The 22540-nt window shown below is 32.0% G+C and overlaps 3 protein-coding genes across 3 annotated transcripts; 1 reads left to right on the forward strand and 2 right to left on the reverse strand.

Moving 5' to 3' along the window:
- Nucleotides 1–966: 966 nt before the first annotated feature.
- Nucleotides 967–3569, forward strand: LOC107944292 (patatin-like protein 1). Its single transcript, XM_016878118.2, has 7 exons — nt 967–1154; nt 1227–1408; nt 1515–1701; nt 2504–2650; nt 2746–3048; nt 3133–3308; nt 3414–3569. The coding sequence occupies exons 1-7, from the start codon at nt 1017–1019 to the stop codon at nt 3469–3471; spliced, it is 1191 nt and encodes a 396-aa protein (XP_016733607.1). The 5' UTR covers nt 967–1016; the 3' UTR covers nt 3472–3569.
- Nucleotides 3570–6187: 2618 nt separating this feature from the next.
- On the reverse strand, nt 6188–9056 carry LOC121202818 (heat shock factor protein HSF24). The gene is made up of 2 exons (XM_041080689.1): nt 8311–9056; nt 6188–6972 (listed from the first exon to the last, which is right to left on the reverse strand). The coding sequence occupies exons 1-2, from the start codon at nt 8512–8514 to the stop codon at nt 6289–6291; spliced, it is 888 nt and encodes a 295-aa protein (XP_040936623.1). The 5' UTR covers nt 8515–9056; the 3' UTR covers nt 6188–6288.
- A 4571-nt stretch (nt 9057–13627) lies between these two features.
- Nucleotides 13628–15254, reverse strand: LOC121209665 (triacylglycerol lipase OBL1). Its single transcript, XM_041080690.1, has 4 exons — nt 15046–15254; nt 14933–14969; nt 14234–14847; nt 13628–14148 (listed from the first exon to the last, which is right to left on the reverse strand). Exons 1-4 carry the CDS (start codon nt 15199–15201, stop codon nt 13822–13824), a joined length of 1134 nt encoding a protein of 377 aa, XP_040936624.1. The 5' UTR covers nt 15202–15254; the 3' UTR covers nt 13628–13821.
- Between the last annotated feature and the right edge of the window lie 7286 nt (nt 15255–22540).

Consider the following 22540-nt stretch of genomic DNA (forward strand, 5'->3'; position numbering starts at 1 on the left):
GTGGTATGGTTTGCACCGCGGGGGTGGGGTCGCAACCCCAGTTTAATTTTGTGCTTAATGGGGATCTATGACGGTACGACACTCATCCCCACATGTCCTCTTACTTTGATATTGTATTTATTTTTTCAACAAATAATAGAATTCAGGTCACACAATCTCTAATCGAAGGTATCCTCAAGTTTAATTTTTGGGCTTAATTAATTTACAATAAAGATGATTCAAAGTCCAAAATTGATATTTTTTAACCTTGAGTATAATTTTATGAATAATTTGGATAAGAAGCAGGATTAGAAAAGTGTTAAATTTATTGCAAGGCATTTTCTAATTTTAGTTCAGCTTTTTCTTAGTATTATTAATATAAAATTTTAATGGATCTTTTTAAAGAGAATATTTTAAAAATAATTGATATTTAATTTTTTTAACAATATCATTATAGGTTCTAATCATATATACTCTTTTTTTGACACAATTCTTAAAACTATCCATGATCCCTTCCCAACCCATAAATAATATGCTTTAGCGCATTCAAAACCACATACTCAACAAAGCCTTCTAATCCTAATTATGATTATAATCTCTCGTATTCGATTATTATGAAGTTGTCTGAAACACAAAAAGAAAATGTTACAACAAGTTTTGTTATAGTACTATTCAATCCAATCTTAGGAAAATCTTTAAGGATTAGTATGATATATGTACTTAAATCCATACTGGTGAGGAATGACAGACAAAACCATAAAACTTTTAATTAAAATTAACGAATACCTTGTGAATTAGATCAAGCTTCATTTGTTTCAGTTTTTTAAGTAGCATGTTGGTGATGGTCCCAGCGAGGATATAGCTGATGGCTGACTGCTAAGTATATGGATAATGAATAATCAAATGAACTTCCATTATCAGAGGCCTAAATCTGCAATTATATATGTCTATAAATACACATTGTTTCTTTCATTATTTCCAATACTACATATCCTTGTTTCAGTAAATATCTGTCCTTTAAATTTTCCAAATTCAAAATGGATGCAAGATTATCATCTGTACAAATCCAACCACCAAAATATGGAAAACTTATCACTGTTATCAGTATCGATGGAGGGGGAATTAGAGGAATCATTCCTGGTGTTATTCTCGCTGCACTTGAATCTGAACTTCAGGTAATTAATTAACAGATTATTTATATAAACGATGATTCATCAATTTATGTATAAGCTTTGTGTTGAAAACAGAAACTGGATGGTGAGGATGTTAGGCTTGCGGATTACTTCGACGTCATGGCAGGAACAAGCACCGGTGGTCTTATAACAGCCATGTTATCTGCCCCAGATGAAAATGGTCGTCCTCTTTTTGCTGCTAAAGATATAGTGCCTTTTTACGTTAAAAATGGCCCTCAAATTTTCCCACAGCCGAGGTAATATAATATAACCTATATATATGATAGCTGTGTATTTATATATATAATATATATTGTGTTGTATGTTATCGTTTCGAAGTTTATGGGGATTTGGAAGATGCAGTGGGATCCTGGCATGGGCTTCGACGATAACGAAAGCACTAACGGGACCCAGATACGATGGGAAGTTTCATTACAAGCTGATTAGGGACTTATTAGGGAACACTAAATTGCATCAAACCTTGACCAGTGTTGCCATTCCTACTTTCGACATTAAGAAACTTCAGCCTACTATCTTCTCCACCTATCAGGTAATTAACTGACTACCGTTATTCCAGTTATAGTTAATCATTACAAGCAGTAAATTAAAATAATTAATCGAAATAAATAAAGGAGAGAACCACCGTGAATTACACATGGTGAAGTCAATCGTGTAAAATTGAATTGAATTAAGAAAAAATTGGTTTTATGTATTTATATATTTTTTAAATTTTATTTGTAATTAATGAGATTTATAGTTTTAATATTTTAGTCTTATATTTTAAATATTAACATTAAGCTAAATGCATTTTTTTTGTTAAGTATTATTTTTTTATAATTTATTTCACATTAAATAAGTGTTTAAAAATAAATTTAAACATTAAAAATATTCAATTCAGTGAATTGAACCCAAATCGAAAAGTCCAATTGGTTGGATCTTTAAGTTAATGTCAAACATGATATGAAGATTGAAGTTTTATTGGGTTCTTTATTGTATGATTCTTGCCTATCTTTCTTTCAAGTTTGTCATGATATATAATAATAAATTGTTTAAACGTAGTGGTGTTATTTGACAATTTCGTTTGATTCAAGTCGGGTTGTCTATCATTTTTTGTATTCCAAGTTGGATCCTTGCGTAAACTTTATATTAGGCTGGATGGACATCTAAAAAATTGAATAGACAGAACCTTTGTGGGGTGGGTAAATTGAGGTTTGTATATATATAATTAAATTTGTGTTGTCAACCCTAGGTGCGCTAAGTATATATAATTAAATTTACAAATGGTCAACTATAGCAGCTAGGCAAATAATAGCAGAGACAGGCACGTTATGTAATTTTGGGTATGCATGCAGATTCCTCGAAGACCAGAGATTGACGCCTTGTTATCAGACATCTGCATATCCACGTCTGCAGCGCCCACTTATTTCCCATCTTATTATTTCAAGAACAACGATGAAGAATTCAACCTTATCGACGGCGGCATCGCAGCCAACAATCCCGTAAGTTAAGAAATAAAAATAAAACCTTAAAAATGAACTCATATAAGAATGATTTGCTGAGAATTAAGTTAATGGTTGGAATGTGGATGGATCAGACATTGGTTGCCATACGAGAAGTGACGAAAGAGATAATGAAAGAGAACCCAGATTTTGCAGCGATGGACCCCTTGGATTATGGACGCTATCTTGTGATCTCGCTAGGAGCAGGATCCAACAGGCACGAAAAGAAATACGATGCCAAAACGGCGTCCAAATGGGGTCTGATAAGCTGGTTATTTGAAAATAACGCTAGTCCCATACTGGATTTTTATGGCGAAGCTAGCAAGGATATGATTGACTACCATAACTCTGTTGTTTTCCGGGCCCTTCATTCTGAGGACATGTATCTTCGTATCGATGTAATTTTCTTTTCTTTTTCCTATGTCTATATGCTATAAATATCCTCTTCTATATATATAATTTGATGAACTTTTTAAAACCAGGATGATACGCTAACTGGGGATATGGCCTCCGTCGATATATCTACAAAGGAGAATCTGGACAACCTGGTCGATAAAGGACACAAGTTGCTCACTAAAACTGTTTCACGCATCAATCTCGACACCGGCTTTTACGAACCAGTTGAAAATGGCGGCTCCAATGCAGAAGCACTGCAAAGGTATATATCATATATTTTAGTCAATAATTATTTTTAATTTTCATAACATTTTACAACATGTTTTTAACTATATATACACATAAAGTCATGGATTAATATGTGTAGGTTCGCAAAACTACTGTCGGATGAAAACAAACTGAGGTGCTCTTGCAAATCACCGTAGGCCAACTATTCATCCTACGATATGTTTCATAATCATTTAATTTATGATTCAATTAAAGTTTAATTGTTTCTGTTGAATGTGAGATTTTATTTTTTTTCCTTTTGTAAGTGAGACATTTTTTAATTTCCGTGTTATTTATTAAGAATATTATGCTCTTTGACAAAAATATGCGATCATTGGTTTCAAATATATTAAAAATTTTATCATATAAATTCATAAGTAAAAATTACGTATAACAAATGAAAAATGTATGAGATTATAAATAAAAAATTATATATTAAATTGTAAGTAAAATAAAATTTAATCACATAAATACTTGAAATATTAAATGTACTGCAATTATTTATTATATAATTATTAATTTCAAATTAATGTTAAGTTAATTTGTAATGCTAACTTAATTAAAATTTTAAATAATAATAAAAGTGGGATAGTTTTGGAATCCAATGCCCTTTCAAGTTACTCTTTTGAGTTTCGCTAACAATGGGCTTCGGGCCCATCTTATGGGCTCTATTATTTCTTCCATTATTATTAATTTCTTACCTTTTTGCAAAAAATTACCAAGATTTTCTACTATTATGTATTGGGTAAATTCCGTATAGTGACTCAATTATAAATTATTTTCATTTTAGGCAAAAAAATAAAATATTTGTAATTTATGCACTTACATTACATAATTTAGTTATTTTGATTATTTCTATTGAAATCATAAATAAATTAACGTGATAATTAAAAAAATTAATATAATAAAAAAATATAACTATTAACTTTTATATATTATATTGATTTAGTCATAATTTAAAAAACTTAACCCTTAAGTTTTATAAATATCTCAATTTAATCCTAATTCTGAAAAATCTAAAAATACAAAAATATTTTTCAAAATATATAATAATAAATTTAAAGTTTATATTAATATTAAATAAAATAAAAAACACTCCCCTCCCCTCCCCTCCTCGCCTCGACCATCTCCCTCTCCTTCACCAGACCTCTCCCCTCCTTGGCCATTATCGTACGTCAAACTCGATCCTTGTATGGTCCTCAAACTTCAATGTCTTTTCAAGGCACCCCTTTCTCTCATCACTTGAAATGACCAAATTCTCAACTTTAGGAGCTTTAATAGCCAATTACCTAAAAAATTTGAATGTTCTAGAATTGGGGATTTGACAATGTTGTCTAAAATGTTGATTTTAGTTGAGGTTATTCAAGGAGATGAGGTGAAGACGAATTTGCCCTATTTTGATATATGTGCGGTGCATATTCCGTATCAAATATCTTTTCCTCTTACATTCAACTTACTATTTTATCAGTCTGCTTTTAGGTGTGCACTATTATGTTCCAGACAGAATTCGCCATGCGTCTCGTTGCTCAGTCAACGGGGAGAGGGAGGGGAGAGCGATGGTCGGAGGAGAAGGACGTGGAGTGGGGAGGGTTTTTTATATTTAATATTAATATAAAATTTAAATTTATTATTATATTTTTTAAAAAATATTTATATATTTTTATACATTTCTTTAAAAAAATAAAAAATTAAGGTCAAATTGAGGTCATTCTTAAAATTTAAGGGTTAACTTCTTTTAAATTATAATTAAATTAATATAATATGTAAAAATTGAGGGCTAAATTTACTATTATATTAATTTTTTTAACTATCACATTAGCTTGTTGTTTGTAATTTTTATGTGAGTGACCAAATTGTTGTTTGTAATTTTTATGTGAGTGCTTAAATTACAAATGTTTTAATTCAAATGCCTAAAATAATTTTTTTTATTCTTTAAATTATTTTTAATTTTTTTAATTGAGTTGATATCGTAACATTAATTCATTGAAAATTTTATATTAATATAGATAGATAATAAACATAAATATAAAATTGAATTTTAAATTACAAAAAAAATCATTAATTATTATTATCTTATTTTGATCAATTTAGCCCTTATGATATTAATTTCTGTCAATTTAGTTTAAATTTAATAACAACATTAAAATTGATACGTTTATATATTTAAAGTAAAATTCTCATAAAAAGTTGGTAAATTTGATGAAATTGATAATCACATATTCACACGCGATTTATTTTCCTCCATTCAAGCAGTATTGACAAAAGAAGATGCAATTCTATAAGAAATAATATTATTTGGTAAAGTGATAAAATCTTAAAAATTTCCTTTTATTCAAATATAGTATAATTAATTGGCTGTATATATTGAATATTATAAATGTGTTTTTAGATGGATAAAAGCTTACACACTAAGGTCTAATACACTAAATTTTTTACTATTTCACTAAGTAACCAACCTTTTTCTGTCACCACTTCTTTTTAATTTTTTTTATTGATATTATATCTCACGATACTTTAATTATATGTTATTTTTTAAGTTTAATTTAATTATATATAAAATATTTAATGGAGTCAATATTTTTTAACTTAAAATAACAATCACCACGAGTAGGAGTGAATTTAGGGGCTGATAGAGGTACAACCTCCTTAAAATGTAAAATTACTATTTAGATCTTTGAAATTCTTTTAAAATTTTAAATTAATAAAAATAAAATTGTACATTAATCTCTTAAAATTATAAAAATTTAATTTAACCTTTTAAAGATTATATAAATATAGACTATAAAAATTTAAAATTTTATTTAACCTTTTAAAAAATTATTCTGACTTTGCACGTGGACGATGATAATAATTATGTTCTTTAGACGGGAAAAAGGAAGCCAACGATGCCTTTATATCTCGCACCGTTTGATTGATTGATTTATTTATTTAAGTTACAAGATTATAACTGACTTATTTGTGTCCACCTTGACTGGTCAGTTGCAAACTTTGCCGCTTTTCATTCTCATTCCCGCGTGATTAAAATGTACGGTCTTCATCTGCTTAGCATATGGCTCACCGTACACAATTTTCTTCTCCTTCGGGAACCTCTTTTTTCCCGCGCCTTTCAACCAGACCCCAAACAGTTTCAAACTTCCGTTACAATCTTGGCTACCATTTTCGTTATCATCATCGTGATCGTGATCATCAGGATCACCAGCACCGTACCTACGGCCATGATCATCGTCATCACGGGTGGAATCATAGCTTCCTTGCCGCATGATGCGATTGAATTGGTCGGGCCCCACCTTCCCACGTTCGGTTAAGGCGGCCACCAGCTCGTCGCATTGCTTCTTCGCTTGCGCCAGCTCCGAGCTCAACAGCTCGTTATGTTTTTTTAGTTTTTCGTTCTCGTTTGATAAATTGGAGAATACATTCATTGTCTCCTGCTTCGTTTCAACTGATCCTGGATTCTTCGAGTCCAGTGATGACGTGGAAGTGGACCCTAGGTCCTCTCCGGACTTAGTCGGGGAGGAAGGACCAGCAGCAGATGTTTTACCGTTCACCGGAGATGGTGTCACTGCCTTCCGACGGCGCATTTCGGACAATAGCTCTTTTTGCCCTCGCTTGAAGTTCTCGTTCGCGAATTCCCATTTGTCTTGTACAACCTTTCGAAATCCCTGCAAAGGAAAACGATAAATATTTAAAGGATTTATTCCTTTCAGTTTTTTTTAAATGGATGTTTGTTAGTAGAAAATGTATTTGTTTTTATTTTTAAATTTGTATAGAGGTTAAATTAAATAAATATGTAAATATTAAATACTAGATTTATTATTATATTATATATAAAACATTAAAATAAGCATTTAACAGATAAATTATTTTTCTGAATTAATTTACTTATTCTTTCAATAAACAAACTAAAATTGAATATATGTTGTAGTACGTTTAATGTTGTATAAAGCAATATTATGAAAGACAAAGGGATCTATAATTTCATTAATCGAGAAAGGAGAAAATGAAAAGTAAAATCTTTGCTTTAAAATAACTAAATAATTGTGTTTTGAATAAAAGCAGTAGAAGGATAAAGTATTATCTTTTTTATTTAAGGGTAATTTATGTTTAAAATGTTATGTTTTAGTCACTTACGTTATTATGTTGTAACATTTTAGTCATTGAGTCATTAATTACTGTTAACGGTGTAACGGTAAGCTGACATTGCATATTAAATCATAATTTCAAATGAAAATTTTAGGTTAAATTCTACAATTGGTCCCTATATTTTATCATTTTGAGCAATTTAATTTTTTTATTTAATGTTCTTTTAACTTTTTTTTCTGTTTTTTCCATTCTCTTCTGCTTCTCCCTCTATTTTCCTCCCTTATTCATTTCTTTTAATGTAGTTTTTCTATGTTTTTCGTTTTTTAAAACTAATCCACAAGTTTTCCTTACTCGAAAAAATTAAATTATTCAAAAAAAAATATGGGGACTAGTTTTAACAAATGGCAAACATAAGAAAAACTACGTTAAAAGAAATGGAAAAAGGGATGAAAATAGAATGAAAAGCCTAAGAGAATGAAAAAAAAAAGGGAAAAATTAAAAGAACATAAAAGAAAAAAATTAAATTGCTCAAAACAAAAAAATATAGGGACCTATTATATAAATGAACCTAAAATTTTTGTTTGAAATGATGATTTAACGTGCCAAGTCAGCTTACTATTATACTGTTAACAAAAATTAACGGCTTAGTGACTAAAATATTATAACGCGATAACGTAAATAACTAAAACTTAACATTTTAAACATATATAAGTAACTAAAAATGTAATATAAGGTAAACAAAAGTTATTATTTTAGTAATTTATCCAGGAAAGCAACCATTCACACTTCAAGCGATAATATTCTGCCACTAACATTTAGTTTATCTATATTTTATTTTAAAAACAAAATAATGGAATATAGACTTTTAATGCAATTAGTAAAGGGTTTAGAATAAAGTAAGGAAATAGAGAAGTTACGTAAGTGTTGAGCTGACGCACGAAGCTAGAAAAGTTGTCGTGTTTGAAATAATTGGGAAGCAAATCCTTAGCAAAATCAGCAATATTCCAGACGATAAACGATGTGCCGTTTTCATTCCAGGAAATCACATCGTCGGTGATGGGATCGTCCACCAGCTTGTATGTTTTCGTCAAGAAAGGCGCAGGAACAGACCTTTGAGCCATTCCGATTATCGGCAAATTACGTAAAAAGAAAACAGAAAACAAAAATCTAACCTAGAATTAAGAATAAGAACAACTAAAGAGAAGAAGAGCGGTCAAGATTTCCCATCCCCAGAGAGGAAATGAAGGAGGTTCTCACTCTCACTGTGTTTACTTCATCAGTTTTAATGAATTGACAGTAAGAGCTCTCTGGTTTTTCTTAATCTCAACAACTCCATTATCACTTGTTCTTAATGGAGATTGGGTTTCTAGAGATTTCGATGTAGGCGCCTGAGAATTAAAGAAAGCAAAGCCAAGGGAAGAAGGAAGCCTTTAAAGGACTTCTCCACTGAAATTAGAGTTTTAAAATTCAGAAGAACAAAAAGAGGAAATGGAAAGGAGAAAACAACATGCGTTTGTTCTTTCTTGAAGAAAATAGAGATAAGAGGGGGAGAGGGAGAGGGAGAGGGAGAGGGAGAGGGAGATATACTTTTCTAATCAGAAAATGCTCCCACATTTTTCTTCAAAGGAAGCTTCTATTACATTTCTAAAGAATTTTATGGCTCATTTATGTTTAACCATGTCACCTTTGACTAATGTATCTCATTTTATTGTTTTCTAGAAACACACACTCATATACCGCCTTCTCACGTTGACACGTAACCCTCTCAATTTTTTTTTCCTTATAGAAACACGGTCAAATCTCATTTTCAGTCCCTCTATTAAGTTTTATATTTTAGATTTAATATTTATATTTTAATTTCTAACTTCATCTCTATGTTTTATAATGTTATCGAATTAATCTAAATAGTTAATATTGTAGACTCTAATTTTTTTATTTAATTTTTTTAAATACTATTCTAACAAAAAAAATATTTATATGAACAAGATAAGTAGAAATAATAATTTTTAAAAAAATCTAGGTCAAACTATCAAAATTATTAAGAGTGTTAATTGTTTTGGCAAATCAATGACACGAATTTTTTTCTTTACTTTTTTAGCCATTATATGAGAATGCTAAAATTGTAGTTTTCATCTCTCTATTATGCTTATATTTAAGATTTAGCCTTTATATTTTAATTTATCATAATTTTGTCTTCTACTTTTACAATGACATTAATTGATCTAAATAATTATCATCCTTAACTATCTTGATTAAAATGATTACACTAATTTCTCTTAAACCATACTTTAATACTAAATATATATATTTCTTCATGAATTTGTAATAGGGTTGTAAATGAGACACTAGTACTTGTAAGCTACTCGAGTTTAACTTAAAAAAATAAACTCAATCTGGTAAGTTTCGAGCTAAGCTCAAGCTGTTGATCAAGTCGAATTTGAGTTTGGTAATATTTGTTTCAAACGGCTCACCAGCCTTATTGAACTTTTTATATTTTTATGTTATTAAATTACATTATTGACTTGATATATATTATCAACCCTAAGCTTAATTATTGAGTCGAGGTTGAATTCGAGCTTGAGTACAAAAATTGGTAAATGAGTTTAATCGAGCTTGAGTAGCTAGATTATTTCTCGAGTTGAGCTCAAGCTCAAAAATAGTTGTTCAATCAAACTCGAACCGAGTATCGAGCCTTGAATTTCGATTCGACCTCAACCTTGGCAATATTCAGGTTCAGCTCAACTCCATTACACTAAAAAATTGACCTTAACATTTTAATTAACAAAAAAAAATATTAACTATTTCAACTAACTAATGATATTATGTAAAGGAACTAGATTAATACTAAATTAATGTATAGATGCTAAATCCTAAATGTAAACATAGTAAAGTGACCATAACCATAATTTGATCTAAAATAATTTATGCTTAACACAATCTTTTGTTATTTGATTAAAAAATATTGATACTTTAAAAAAAATTGTTTTTTGTCTATTTAAATTATTTTAAGTTAATCGGTGTAAATGATTATATATGTTTACTTGAAAGGAAGCAGAGATAGCAAATTAGTATACATATTATATATTTTCTGGATGCTACAAGGGTAAAAGATAAATATACATATATATTGTTTTTTATTTCCTGAGATATTTATAATTTGTTTTTTTTTCATATTTTATTGGCTTAGCTCATGGTTAATATAGTTTGATCCAACAATTAAACTCAATCAGTCACAAACTCTATATTTGAGTTGAATCTGACTAATTAATAACAAATTAATTGAAATTAAAATGTGTTTATAGTTTTTGTATTATTTGAAAATTAGGAATTTAGTCTATATATTTATATTTTTAAGAATTTAGCTCATTTATTTTTTAGATTTTAAAATTTAAGTACAATTATTAATATTGTTATTAGTTTTTTTTTGTCAAATTTGTTGCTGTGATATTTTTAAATTAAAAAACTACTTATTTTGGTAACTATGTAATTAAAAAGTATATTTTAATTAATCGCATTGTTTAACAAAAAAATTAATAATATTAACAGTAAGGCATGAATTCTGAAAAATAGATAGACTAAATTTTTAGAAATACAAGTACAGGACTAAATTCCAATTTTTTAAAAAGTACAGGGATTATAGTCATATTTTAACCATTAATTAAACTATTGGCTTGTTGCACAAGTATCCTCCTGGAAACAAATGTGTTCTTAACACGTGTTGATTAAAAGCTACATTATCTTGTTTTGAGCTCGCACGTGAGTTTCAAGTCCACCCATCTTTGCACGCTTCGTTGTCCTAAAGAAGTTTAGCTAAAACAATATTCGATACACTATTTGTAAAATAAAATAAAAATTTATTCTTAATTATCAAATTAAAATTTTATATAGTACAATTTAAAATTAGGGTTAATATGTAATTTTTCTAAATTTTTAATTAATACTTAAATTTTTTATCAAATTATATTTAAAATTGTATTTCATCATTTAAATTGTATCTCCACATTAATATCGTTAGTTTATATTAATATAGTATTGATGGCTAATCTTATAGTGACACAGCCTATCAGTATGACATATGATAGACGTAAATTAAGAAATTAAAAATCTTTTAAAAATATGAACTAATTTAAAAAAAAGTATAATGTTTTGGACAAATTTAAGTATAACTAGGTAATTTTAGATAAGTTTAGTAGGCAAACTACATATTAACCCTTAAAAATTTAACACCATTGAACTCGGTGTGTTGCCTTAATGATTAGGGTGTTCACTATTTTATATATGACCTGAGTTTGAGTCATTTTACTATTAAAGTTTTATCCTCCTCTTATAATTCAAAAAAAATTAACACTATAGACAAATTAAAATAATATATATAACAAATTCATATACCAACTAAATATTTGTAAACAAATTCAAATAACAAACTACCTATTAATTCTTAAAATTAATTTTCAATAATTCTTAAAACTAAAATACAAAAAGGTTAGATGTGCTATGATGACATTGTTGATAGACCACACCAGAATGTAACACAAATATTGGGTGTGGTTTCCAATCAATATTAAATAAATTTGTGTTCACATATTGCGTGAATTGGACGGGACATAAGGAGTTGTGGAAATAAACGTGAGAGCATGAATGTTGGAAAATTTTAAACGCACCCATCAATTTGACTTTTTCTCCCGCCTTTTATTTTTTGTTTTTATATATCTCTGTTTTGTCAAATTTCGACTAATTTAAGGTGGAAACGTTTTACAACAGTGATACGCGGAATTTTTATTACAAAAGTTTCGAGGAACTGCGTCATTTGTTATTACCAAACATATTATACAACAAGACGTAACTATCAATATGCGAATTTTGACTTAAATTATATTTTAATTATTTATATTTAAAAATTTATGTTTTAATTATTTATATAATCGTTTTTTTATAAAATTGTTACTACTCCCAAATAACAGCTCGACGTGGCAATTAAAATAGGTTTTAAATGTTAATGTACATATTCAGCCAAGTAAATTAATTGATGTTTTAATTAAATGAATTTAATTAATTGAATTTTTAAATTCAAACATAAGTGATATCGTTTGGCTAGATATGTATGTTAGCATTTAATACTCACCATTGTTATATAATCTATAGATAAAATACTAATTTATGTCAAAGAAGTTGAAATATAAAGATTAAATCTAAATTTGAACATAGAATAGGGACCAAAATTGAAACTTCACCATTGTCATATAATCTATAGATAAAATACAGTGTAATGCCATTTTGTCACGTTCATAGTCTCTTTTTTTTTTCAAGACATTTATAAATAGTTGAAAATAATTACCATTAGCCTTTCAATTAGAAATAATTTTTTTTTATTCTTGGACACTTGTCAGCATGCAAATGATATAATAATAAAATAATAAGATATAACTATCACATATAAGTATGTAAAATTACTTCGACTAATCAATGTCATTGTAAAAGTGAAAGACCAAATTATATAAAATTAAAATATAAAAATTAAATATCGATATGAGTATAGTAGAGAAATCAAAACTACAATTTTACCATTATCTTATGACTAAAAAATGCAAAAAAATCATGTCATTAGTTTGTCCAAATAATTAGTACGGTTAATCATTTTGGTAGTTGATATGGTTTTTTTTTAGTTAAAATAGTATTTTGATAAAAAAATTTCATGTAAAATTTTTTATCAAAATAATCAACAATATTAACTATTTTGACTAAATATTATAAAAAATTTAAAAAATAAGACCAAAATTATTGTAAAAATTCAAGTATAAAGATTAAATCTTAATTTTAGGCCTAATAAAGAGAGCAAAAGTGATATTTAACCTATTTTCTGTAAAATGCAAAAAAAAGAAAAAAAAAGAAAAAAGAGAAAGACTGAAATGTGCCTTGTAAACAATTAATTGTATAATCATTTATCCAATTAAATCATTCAATATTATAACTTTACTTATATATACACATTTTTTAATTAAATTAGTAATTAATTGATTAATTATTTATGTAATTGAGTGAATTTATATGGAGTTATAATGATATCGTTTGTATACATATTTATCTAATTAAATAATGGTTAGTATTTAGTACACAGACATTGTATCATTTTTTATTCTACAAACAATTTTAAAAAATTATCATGTGTTTTTTATTTTTAAATATTTTACTATATTCTTATAAGACAATTTTCTGCCCTTTAATCTTACTTACAATATACTAAATATTAGCTTTGTTACTTGTGTAATTTATTAGATTACAGTTGTATCAGCTAAATAAAGTTATTTAGACATGGAGAAATCAACAAATATGAAACTTTGTATCTGATGTGCCGGTTATTTTTAATTCCACGGTTCTCGCTGTAAAAGTTTGTACCGTAGTGACACCTAAAATAGTGGACATTGGACGGTTCAACAATATTTAATTTTATCTTGGACCTCCCGACCAGAAGTTGCTGAATTTTTGAGCCATTTCTTGGAAGATTCAGCACGTTGAAATACTTCCATGGATCCCAATCGAGTTGCGTTAACATAATCCAAAGGATTATGATCCGCAACCGCTGGAAAAGCCAGCGCAGTAAACCTAACTATCAATATCATCGCTAAACCTTCTCTGTAATCTCCTCCTTTCAACAATGGCAGATAAAGACACCTCACTAACTCAAACAGTGCATTCAAGAACCTCCGAGTTCCTCCAAACGTCGCAAAGTAGTTCTTGTGTGGTTCTTCATCCAGTATCTGCAAACCCCAAAATGAAAAATAAATTGTTAAAATCAATCTCAGTTTCGACCATTGTTGTGCATGTTTAATTCAAACCATTCACCTGTCCTTTATAGCAGCTGTTGAAGTAAAGGCAAGTTCCAAAATGGGTGTAAAGGGAAGTTACAGGATCGTCGAAAGGCAATCTGGTAATCAAATCATTGCAGTAAACAAATCTCAAATATTTAACGCCATATCTATCCAGCACTTGTTCTTCCATGAACCTTTTAAACTTGCCATCTCCAACTCTGGGTTGTCCAAACGTGTAAATCCCTTCCAATCTCTCCAGCAATTTTGTTTCTCCATGCAATGCCAAGATCGCAGGGAACAATACCGCCAATGCACCGCCGAGACTGTGACCGGTCACTATGAACTTGGTTTCTTTGTTTAAATCCATCCTTTCATTGAGCTCATCTCTTATGGCATAATAAGCCAAGTTCTTGTTTCGTTTATCGGCAGGGAGTTGAGGTGGCCAACCATGGTCCATTACTAAGCCTAAAGCTTTCATGAATCCGCCATGGATCTTTCCCATTTCCGGGTTTTCAAAGCAGGAGATATCGAAATCCGTACACCAATCGTATGCGTTGAAGGCTTCTGTTCCTCTGAAAGATACCACTATCATATTCACCCTTTCATCATAAAACATGAAGCCTTGGGTATGAAAATTCTCAAAATAATCTGTCCAAATTAAATATAATTAATTTTGTGTATATAAATTTGAAATTAATACAAAAGAAACAAAAACAGAAATGGAAATTGATACCATTCCAATAGTTGGTGTCCATATCAATGAATTCCATCTGCACCATGTACACCCTTCAAAGTGAGATAAATAAGTTATATCATCCATAATTAAGAGGCAGGAAGGAAAATTACCTTCCAATGTTGTTCAACTGTGTTTCTAATAAAGCCCTTATTCTCATAAGCTAGTTTAGCCGCCATTATAGCCAGTGCTGAATTATATCTTACATTTCCGGGTTCTATCTTCTCGTCTAATTTAACTCGTTTGTCTATATATGCCGCGAACGACATAAAATCATCTGATTCACGCTTTGGAATTTTCACTTTACCTATATATTTACAAATTAATAAGTTAATGAATTTTTCTTTATCATTACATAATTGAGAAGGGGAAGAGAGATAATAAGGTTTGAATCCGTACAATATATAAGTATCAAATAAGAGTTTTAACTATTGCTACAAATAAACTTTGACAAATTGAATTTTAACATAATAATCTCATCTCAAAATTTATGATTAAAAATATTCAATTTATACATATTAAAATTTGATGCAAGCGTTCGTGTTGGGCTAACGAATGTTATCATACATGTTTACTTAAGTATAGTTATGTTCAAAAAATAAGCCAACTTATTCATATTTGTAAATTGTTATCCTCAGTTTAAATTTAATAATATATTTTGTTTAAAGTAATTTTATCTTACTCAAATTTTAATATACAAATATAAAAATATTTTTTTTTAAAAATTGAATAAAATCAATATTTTTATCGAAAAGATAATGTAACATGAAAGAAAAGAAAGAAAGGAGTCACTAACATCGCAGGGTGTTGAAGAAGAGCATGAAAATGTTAGTGTTAAAGGAGACGAGGTTCAACCACATCTCCAGCTTTTGTCCAAAGCATTTCAAGAGTTTGGTGTTGGGTATGGGTCCCACTATGTGGGAAAAACCCATATTTTCTGCCACAATGTTTTGCCTTCTTTTTGGTTTTGTCAAAAGCCAACTTTTTGGCCTTTTAACGTGGGAGTGGGCAGCATTCTTAATTGAGAGCAAAATTCTCAATTACATCCAGAGAGAAAGAGAGTGAAATTGAAGCTCGTTGGAGAAAAAGAGAGAATAGAAAAATCAGTTTTTCAAGCTTGGTGCAGCAGTGATCAACTCTTCGATCGAAGGTCCATCCGTGGTTCGATTGAGCTGATTTTTGGACAGCAGCTAGGCGATATGGTGTTCTTGACTTTGTATGGTCGGATTTTTCATCCAAGTCTTTTAGCGTCGGAAATACCCATTTTTCAGAAGCTGCATTTTTTGGTGATGTTCTCTCATTTTTCTCTCTTTTGCTAAAGATTACATATTGTTAGCCTTGTCGGAGTTGAATGCTTGTTGTAGGCTTGATATTGTGATCTTGTAGCCGAACATTTGATGATAGTGGAGCTCTTTATCGGACTCTAAAGTCCCGTGGTTTTTACCTTTAATTTAGAGGGGTTTTTCACGTAAAATACCGGTGTCTCTATTTATTTTTGTTGTGGTTGCATTAGTTGATTTGTGGTTGATTAAGGTTGCTAGAGAACATATCTTGTGCTATTGTGCTTGCCATAATTTTTGACAGGAGTTATAAGGAGAGAAAGAACACCGGTTGTGCTTTCGCTTTGTTTCGGTTGTTCGGTTTCTTCCTAACAAACTGGTACCAGAGCTTGGTTATTGTGTCAGATAATTATGGAAATTAATACGAGCAAGATGATTATGTTGAATGGCACAAATTATCAACTTTGGCGGAATAAAATGAAGGACTTGTTGTTTGTGAAGGCTTTGCATCTTCCGGTCTTTACTACTCAAAAACCCGATTCGAAAAGTGATGAAGAATGGGAATTTGAGCATCAACAAGTGTGTGGCTTTATTCGGCAATTTGTTGAAGAAAATGTTTACAACCACATTGATCAGGAGACACATGCTCGAAAATTGTGGGAGAAGCTTGAAAGCTTGTATGCTTCGAGGTCGGGCAATAACAAGTTATTTTTGCTGAAGAAAATGATGGCGCTGAAATATAAAGAAGGAATGTCTATAGCTGACCATGTTAGTGAATTCAAGAGTATGATGAATCAGTTGCTTGGTATGGGTGTCAAATTTGATGACGAGATTTTAGGACTTTGGTTGCTTGCTACTCTACCAGACTCTTGGGAGACTTTTCGAGTCTCACTCATTAATTTTGCCCCACAGGGTATTATTACTTTGGATTTGGCTAAGAGTGGTGTGTTGAATGAAGAGGTTAGAAGAAGATCTCAGGGTTCTACATCACAGTCCGAGGTGTTGGTTATCGAGAACATAGGGAGAAACAGAGACAAAGATGGAAAGGGTAGAGATAAAAGCCGAAGCAAGTCAAGATCGAGATACAAGAATCTTGAGTGTCATCATTGTGGTAAGAAAGGTCATATCAAGAAATATTGCTTCAAGTGGAAGAAAGAGAACAAAGGTGGTGGTGGTGATAAACACGATCGGAATGATGATGAAAAATCCGAGCGTGTTGCTACTGTTACTCGTGAAGATCTGTTAGTTATTTGTGATGAGAATTTGGTCAACCTAGCATGCGACGAGACTAGTTGGGTGATTGATACTGGTGCATCACTTCATGTCACGTCGAGGAAGGAATTCTTCACATCTTATACTCCTGGTGATTTTGGGGTATTGAAGATGGGTAATGATGGTTTGGTTTCGGTTATTGGTATGGGAGATGTTAGCTTGGTGAGTAACAATGGAACAAAGTTAACTCTCAAGGATGTCAGACATGCACCGGATGTCCTTTTGAATTTGATTTCTGCAGGAAAGCTTGATGATGAGGGATTCTGTAACACCTTCAGTGAAGGGCAGTGGAAGCTGACTAAAGGCTCCTTGGTTGTGGCTCGAGGAAAGAGGAGCTCAAATTTGTACTTGATGCAAGCTTTGACTTCTCGAGAGACGGTGAATGTGACACTGAATGACAGCTCAATTGAGTTGTGGCATAAACGACTCAGTCACATGAGTGAGAAGGGGCTTAGCTGTTTAGCGAAGAAGAATCAACTTTCGGGTTTAAAGAATGCTACACTGAAGAATTGTGCTCATTGTCTAGCAGGAAAGCAGAAAAGAGTTTCATTTAGAAGCCATCCTCCTCATAGGAAATCAGAGTTGCTAGAGTTGGTCCATTCAGATGTTTGTGGTCCGATAAAAGTAAGATCACATGGTGGTGCACTTTACTTTGTGACTTTCATTGATGATTGTTCAAGAAAGCTATGGGTTTACACTTTGAAGTCTAAAAATCAAGTCTTTGAGGTGTTTAAACAGTTTCAAGCATCAGTTGAAAGGGAAACTGGGAAGAAGTTGAAGTGCATTCGTACTGATAATGGTGGCGAGTACACAGGGTCGTTTCATGAGTATTGTCTGCGACAGGGAATCAGACATCAGAGAACACCACCAAAGACTCCACAGTTAAATGGATTAGCTGAAAGAATGAACCGAACATTGATTGAGAGAGTCAGATGTTTGTTGTCAGATGCAAAGTTACCAAGATCGTTTTGGGCTGAAGCTTTGAATACAGTGACACATGTGATAAATCTGTCTCCTAGTGTTCCTTTGAAAGGTGATGTGCCAGATAGAGTTTGGTTTGGTAAAGATGTGTCATATGATCACCTACGTGTGTTCAGTTGTAAAGCATTTGTTCATGTTCCAAAGGATGAAAGATCCAAGTTGGATGCCAAGGCTCGACAATGCATTTTTATTGGTTATGGTCTAGACGGTGAGTTTGGTTATAGACTCTATGATCCAGTTCAGAAGAAACTCGTGAGAAGCAGAGATGCTGTCTTCATTGAGGATCAGACCATTGATGACATTGATAAGACGGAGAAAGTGGATTCACAAGGTAGTGGTGACTTGATCGATGTGAATCCGGTTCCCCTAGACTCTTCACCAGATCCTATCCAGGATGATGTGCATGGTGATGTTAGTGGTGACCATCAGACTATAGGTGACTTTGATACTCCCATGGATGATGTTGTGAATGATTAACAACAAGCACCTATAGCTCCACCAGCAGTTCCACTTCGAAGGTCTTCCAGAGATCGACGATCTTCTGTCAGGTATTCTCCTGATGAATATGTTCTTTTGACTGACGGGGAAGAACCTGAATGTTATGAAGAGGCTATGGAGAGTGAATGCAAAGATCAGTGGGTTGAAGCGATGAAAGACGAACTTCAATCCTTGCATGAGAACCATACTTTTGAATTGGTGAAACTGCCTAAGGGCAAAAGAGCTTTGAATAATCGGTGGGTTTACAGGTTGAAGCAAGAAGAGAAGTCTTCATCTCCATGATACAAAGCTAGATTGGTCGTCAAGGGTTATACTCAGAAAAAGGGGGTTGATTTTGAAGAAATATTTTCTCCGGTTGTGAAGATGTCCTCTATCAGAACTATACTGAGTTTGGCAGCTTGTTATGACCTAGAGGTTGAACAAATGGATGTGAAAACTGCTTTTCTTCATGGTGACTTGGAAGAAGAGCTTTACATGGAGCAGCCAGAGGGTTTTGTTGCACAAGGGAAAGAGGACTATGTGTGCAGATTGAAGAAGAGCTTGTATGGTTTGAAGCAAGCTCCAAGGCAATGGTACAAGAAGTTTGAGTCTGTTATGGGGGAGCAAGGCTACAAGAAGACTACTTCTGATCATTGTGTGTTTGTTAAGAGATTCTCTGGTGATGATTTTATTATTCTTTTGCTCTATGTTGATGATATGCTTATTGTTGGTCAGAATGCTTCTAGAATTGAGAAGTTGAAACAAGAGTTGAGTAAATCCTTTGCAATGAAGGATTTGGGGCCAGCAAAAGCAAATTCTTGGCATAAGACTGACACGTGATAGAAAGGCCAAGAAATTATGGTTATCACAAGAGAGGTACATTGAGAAAGTACTTCAAAGGTTTAGTATGGACAAAGCTAAAGCGGTGAATACTCCCTTTGCTATGCACTTTAGATTGAGTGTTAAGCATAGTCCTTCTACAGAAAAGGAGAAGGAAGAGATGCAGAAAATTCCTTACTCTTGAGCCGTGGGTAGTTTGATGTACGCAATGGTTTGCACGAGACCAGACTTGGCTTATGCCGTTGGTACAGTTAGTCGGTTTCTTTCTAATCCAGGCAGAGAGCATTGGAATGCAGTGAAGTGGATTATGAGATATCTTCGTGGCACTTCCAACATGAAACTTTGTTTCGGCAATGAGAAACCTGTTCTTGTTGGGTATACAGATTCAGACATGGCCGGAGACATTGACTCGAGGAGATCTACTTCAGGTTACTTAATCACTTATGCAGGGGGAGCTGTGGCATGGCAATCGAGACTGCAAAAGTGTGTTGCATTGTCCACCACCGAATCAGAGTTCATTGCAGCAACCGAAGCGTGTAAGGAGATGCTTTGGATGAAGAAGTTTGTGCATGAGCTTGGTTTTACTCAGGAGAAGTATGTCCTGTACTGTGATAGCCAGAGTGCTATTCATCTTGGTAAGAACTCAACTTTTCATGCTAGATCTAAGCATATTGATGTGAGGTACCATTGGATACGAGATGTTCTTGAAGCTAAGCTGTTAGAGCTTGAGAAGATACACACTAATGATAATGGTGCTGATATGTTGACGAAGGCCTTACCAAGAGGAAAGTTTGAAGCATGTTGTTTGACCTCCGGCATGGAGGCATTCCCCACATAGTTGGAGGGGGAGATTTGTTGGGTATGGGTCCCACTATGTGGGAAAAACCCATATTTTCTGCCACAATGTTTTGCCTTCTTTTTGGTTTGTCAAAAGCCAATTTTTTGGCCTTTTAACGTGGGAGTGGGCAGCATTCTTAATTGAGAGCAAAATTCTCAATTACATCCAGAGAGAAAGAGAGTGAAATTGAAGCTCGTTGGAGAAAAAGAGAGAATAGAAAAATCAGTTTTTCAAGCTTGGTGCAGCAGTGATCAACTCTTCGATCGAAGGTCCATCCGTGGTTCGATTGAGCTGATTTTTGGACAGCAGCTAGGCGATAAGGTGTTCTTGACTTTGTACGGTCGGATTTTTCATCCGAGTCTTTTAGCGTCGGAAATACCTATTTTTCAGAAGCTGCGTTTTTTGGTGATGTTCTCTCATTTTTCTCTCTTTTGCTAAAGATTACATATTGTTAGCCTTGTCGGAGTTGAATGCTTGTTGTAGGCTTGATATTGTGATCTTGTAGCCGAACATTTGATGATAGTGGAGCTCTTTATCGGACTCTAAAGTCCCGTGGTTTTTACCTTTAATTTAGAGGGGTTTTCCACGTAAAATACCGGTGTCTCTATTTATTTTTGTTGTGGTTGCATTAGTTTATTTGTGGTTGATTAAGGTTGCTAGAGAACATATCTTGTGCTATTGTGCTTGCCATAATTTTTTACAGGAGTTATAAGGAGAGAAAGAACACCGGTTGTGCTTTCGCTTTGTTTCGGTTGTTCGGTTTCTTCCTAACATTTGGCAGCATGGAGCAGACCCTTTTGAGCTGCGAGCAAGGCGATGGCAAGGCCCTTTTCAATGAAAACTTCCTTTTCATCACTTTCTCGTAGATAAAAGTAATCGTTTTCCTCCATTCTTTTGCTCCATAATAATCGAATAACCTTCCATATACTCACTTCATTTGGTTTCAGCATTAAATAACGGTCTGCTTGGTATTTGTTAACAGCCATGGCTTTAATTAATCAGACAAAAAACACCCAGAAGAAGAAGAGAATACTAGGCTAGCTTTGGCTTGATTTGGGTGTGAATTTCATAACCTATTATCAGCTGCTTAAATATTGTCGCAAACTTACATTTGCATTGCGGGATATATGCTTTGCTTTCTCACTCATCAAAGGAATTGAAAACCATGGGAATAAGGAATTTATAGATGGGGTAAAATAAAGTAGAAACATGAATACTACTTTCAACTATCTTTAACCAAAGGCTCTTCAGCATTTGATAATGTGTAATTAGCTCCTTAATCAATGCATGTGTCACGTTTGATAAATTAAATCATAGATCATTTATTTCATTTGGGTTAATATCCAATCACCTTTAATAAACAGCATTTATAAGTTTTGAATATATAGAAGTTGCAACCAAATTGAATCTACAACTTAATTGATTTATATAATCATATCATTAAGAGTTAGCATTTAGCAAGAAAAAAGTTGAGTAAAAGAGGAGGATCATGACATGGTGATTGCTTATACATTTAGCAAATGGAGATTCGGATTCTAATCCTAAAGTTTTAATTTGTTTGGTCAAGAATAACAAGATTGAAATGAAAATATATATCCTAAGAGTGACTATTTGGGAAGGCATTGGTTCTACAACTACATGAGAAACACATTTCACTCCATTTCATGTAACACATATATAGGAGACAAGCTAAACAAAATTTATCATACAAATCAACTTGGGCTTTTTACACCACTGAAATTTTGCCAGCCACAAATGTTAAAATTTGGGTTCATACTTTTGGGCTGAGGGAGACATAAAATTAATGATAAGTTTGAAAGGACGGTGTGTTTACTTGCGGTTAGTGTAAAAACAGCGGTGACGGTAAGATTAGACACTGCAACGTAATACGTCAAAAAGTAAACTAAATGCACCGCACCC

The sequence above is a fragment of the Gossypium hirsutum genome, chromosome A11 (assembly GCF_007990345.1).
Source record: "Gossypium hirsutum isolate 1008001.06 chromosome A11, Gossypium_hirsutum_v2.1, whole genome shotgun sequence".
NCBI lineage: Eukaryota > Viridiplantae > Streptophyta > Magnoliopsida > Malvales > Malvaceae > Gossypium > Gossypium hirsutum.

Excerpts from the sequence above, each read along its gene's own strand:
- LOC121202818 (XM_041080689.1), bottom strand. The coding sequence starts at position 8,514 with ATGGCTCAAAGGTCTGTTCCTGCGCCTTTCTTGACGAAAACATACAAG. Across the intron at positions 6,973-8,310 it reads TGCGTCAGCTCAACACTTAC|GGATTTCGAAAGGTTGTACA; the intron begins GTAACTTCTCTA and ends TTTCCTTTGCAG.
- LOC121209665 (XM_041080690.1), bottom strand. The coding sequence starts at position 15,201 with ATGTCGTTCGCGGCATATATAGACAAACGAGTTAAATTAGACGAGAAG. Across the intron at positions 14,970-15,045 it reads CAGTTGAACAACATTGGAAG|ATGGAATTCATTGATATGGA; the intron begins GTAATTTTCCTT and ends TACATGGTGCAG. Across the intron at positions 14,149-14,233 it reads ACAGCTGCTATAAAGGACAG|ATACTGGATGAAGAACCACA; the intron begins GTGAATGGTTTG and ends TGGGGTTTGCAG.
- LOC107944292 (XM_016878118.2), top strand. The coding sequence starts at position 1,017 with ATGGATGCAAGATTATCATCTGTACAAATCCAACCACCAAAATATGGA. Across the intron at positions 1,155-1,226 it reads CACTTGAATCTGAACTTCAG|AAACTGGATGGTGAGGATGT; the intron begins GTAATTAATTAA and ends TGTTGAAAACAG. Across the intron at positions 1,409-1,514 it reads CAAATTTTCCCACAGCCGAG|TGGGATCCTGGCATGGGCTT; the intron begins GTAATATAATAT and ends TGGAAGATGCAG.